We start from the raw sequence: 3,151 nt of genomic DNA, 5'->3' as shown, positions 1-3,151 counted from the left end.
CATGACTTCCTCATTGCTAAAAAGTGTTTTTTTTTTTGTTTCGTTATAGATCTTTGAGGTACATTTCCAAATTAAAAAAAAAAAACAGCAGAAAAAATCCTTCCTTTGCCGAAAGGTTAGAGTCCGCGGCTACAGAGCAAAGCCATGCTGAAGGCGTCTGGGTTCAAATCCCGGTCGGTCCAGGATCTTTTCGTAATGGAAATTTCCTTGACTTCCCAGGGCATAGAGTATCATCGTACCAGCCACACGAGATACGAATGCGAAAATGGCAACTTTGGCAAAGAAAGCTCTCAGTTAATAACTGTGGAAGTGCTCACAAGAAAACTACGCTGAAAAGCAGGCTCTGCCCCAGTGAGGACGCCAAGAAGAAGAAGAAGCAGAATAAATCAACAATTAAAAATCGCATTTACAAAAATTCAAATAGGTAAATATTTCATATATTTTGCTCTATGCAAAACAACTTTCACCAAAATAATTTCAATCGGATTACATTACTCCTCAAGACAAGTTCAAAACAAACATAACGCATGTTCGTTTGGCTCACGCTTTGGCAGCTCTCGTTGCTCGATTGGCTCACACTTTGACAGAAATGTCAGCTTCCGCGAATCTCTCTTATAAAGGATCACTAGTTTACACCATCATCATCTGGTGAGCATATTGCACGAAATACTGTTTCGTACAAGAAAGGCAGCGCTAGTAAAAAAGCGGAAGACGCTATTCGGTTTAGTGCTAGAAGGGGTATAATACAAATCTTATATAGCAAATTGAAAATTATTGTTAAATGACCGTCGATGGAAATTTCGTCAGTGTCACGTCTGCTTGTCTGTGATATAAGTATACTTGTCTTGTATGATAAATCTATGCCTTGGAATTCTAGGTCAGTGACGAGCTCGATAAGACAGAGATCTCTAAGCGTAACCCATAACCTCTCGAAAGTATATGAACATCATTTATACCTATATAGGCTAATTAAATCTTATTATGTCATGTTTTGACTTCAACGACTAATTAACATTATTCAAAACCTTATTTGAGTACAAGTCTTCAAATATCCGAGCATAATAAGTGATCTCTCGAAGTTTCATGAACACTATTGGTATTAATAAAAGAGAACATAGATCATGATAATATATTCTGTCAATATCGTTTTTGTTACTTGGGGATAATCTAAGGATATTCGTTTAACTTAAAACATAACAGATCACAGTTGTTAGATCCTACGTGAGTATGCATCAATGTAAATGGAGATTTCAGTGCAGTTCAATTATAAGCTTGCAAATCAAAATAACTGATAACGAACTGGGTTATTCCTGATCGCTTCCTTCACGACGTGATCTACAAATCGTATCAATCGGTCGTCATACTCGTAGAAAGTAGCAACGATGGGCTTCTACTCTATCCAACCGCTACTTCTGTTCCTTATCGCGTTTGCAATCGCTCAAGCCTCGGCCAAATCATGTGAAACGGAGGACTACGAGGAAGGAAACTGTGTTTCGATTCAAAAATGCGAAAAATTCGTAGAAATGATGTCCCAAGGGATTTCCCAAGGACAGCAACGTCTGGTGGACCGTGAACAGGAAAAGTGTGCCGACACCGGCGAAGAAGGATCGATCTGCTGTAAACGGAAGCAACGACCCGAGATACCGAGGTTCGTTGAAGACGTTAAGCCTTTAACCAAGAGCCTGTACGAGCTTCTGCCGGATTCCAGTGTTTGCGGGGTGGACAGTCCCGATCGGATCTTTTATGGAAATGAGACCTATCTGGATCAGTTCCGTTGGCTGGCGTTGATCATGTACGTTGGAGAAGGTTTGTAGGAACATCTGAGATAACATAACTCATGGAGTTTAACAAAACGGTTGTTTGTAGACGACAAGGAATACTTCGGCTGCGGTGGATCGTTGATCAACCCTCGCTATGTTCTGACGGCTGCTCACTGCATTAAAAATAATGTGTAAAACTTTGATTATATCAAATGATTTCTTGAACTTTCTAATTACGTAACTCATTATTCTAGTGCTGGTGTTCGTCTGGGTGAATGGGACCTTACCACTGATCCTGATTGTGTAATGCGGCAAGGCAAGGAACAGTGTTCTAATCCTGTGATTGACGTCGGAATCGACAAGATCATTCGACACAAAAAGTATAAATTCTCCTGGTACAAACCGAGCAACATCGATCTGGCATTGTTCCGTCTGGATCGAGACATTGCCTACAACAAGTACATTGTGCCGATTTGTCTGCCAAAGTCGGAAGAAGATGCTCAGATTAACGCCGACAAACCAATGTATGTGGCGGGTTGGGGAAAGACTGAAACCGGCGAGACCAGTAAGCGGAAATTGTTTGCCGATGTAAGCCTGGTTGATCTGGACGAGTGTCGGGAAATTCACAAGTCACCGTTGATCAAGTTTCATCAGTCGATGATCTGTGCCTTGGGCGTTGGTGGAAAGGATTCATGTCAAGGCGATTCCGGAGGTCCATTGATGGATATTCAGAAAACAGCGGAAGGAGCAGAACGATACTTTCTCAAAGGGGTGGTTAGCGTGGGGGCATCCTGTGGAACGACCAAGCCGGCCTTTTATATAGATGTGCACAAGAACATCGATTGGATTATTTCCAACATGGAGGTGTGATATTGATATAGAAGATAAAGCTAGATGCATATACGTTTGAACGAAATTCCGCATGATAATAATAGGTATTTAGTCAAAAAGAATCGGAACAGATTTATTAAAATTACGAGTAGAAATAAACGAACGAATATTATTGATACGCCTTCTAATGGTTTCCGATTTTGTTCGAATACCACATTTTCTTGACGATCTGTCTTCATACAAGGCAACATATTCGTATTGATCCATTTCACATCATCACTTTGATGTCTGTGATCGAAATGCATTGTATTGCGTGAACTGTCACAAAGTCGTAAATTAATTGTCTACTTCCATGTTATTTTTCCATATTGAACCAAAATCCAAGGTATTAAAGCACCGCAACTATTTTAAAATTAAAAGTTAATATGGAAACTACTCTTGATTCACTACTCGTCCAATATTACCCTAGGATGAGCTGTTATCAAGGGGTGGATCACTTCTTCACTGCACATCAAATGTACATAAAATTGCATCAAATGCATTTTTTCGACATTCACATC

General features: G+C 40.1%; 1 protein-coding gene across 1 annotated transcript; it reads left to right on the top strand.

Annotated features, from left to right (window-relative positions):
* Nucleotides 1-1,335: 1,335 nt before the first annotated feature.
* On the top strand, nt 1,336-2,769 carry LOC5568251 (melanization protease 1). The gene is made up of 3 exons (XM_001657895.3): nt 1,336-1,806; nt 1,867-1,951; nt 2,015-2,769. The coding sequence occupies exons 1-3, from the start codon at nt 1,383-1,385 to the stop codon at nt 2,628-2,630; spliced, it is 1,125 nt and encodes a 374-aa protein (XP_001657945.2). The 5' UTR covers nt 1,336-1,382; the 3' UTR covers nt 2,631-2,769.
* The last annotated feature ends 382 nt before the right edge of the window (nt 2,770-3,151 follow it).

This window comes from Aedes aegypti, chromosome 2 (genome assembly GCF_002204515.2).
Source record: "Aedes aegypti strain LVP_AGWG chromosome 2, AaegL5.0 Primary Assembly, whole genome shotgun sequence".
Lineage (NCBI taxonomy): Eukaryota > Metazoa > Arthropoda > Insecta > Diptera > Culicidae > Aedes > Aedes aegypti.
The sequence above is the reverse complement of the archived record's forward strand: the minus strand, read 5'-3'. Positions and strand labels throughout refer to the sequence as shown.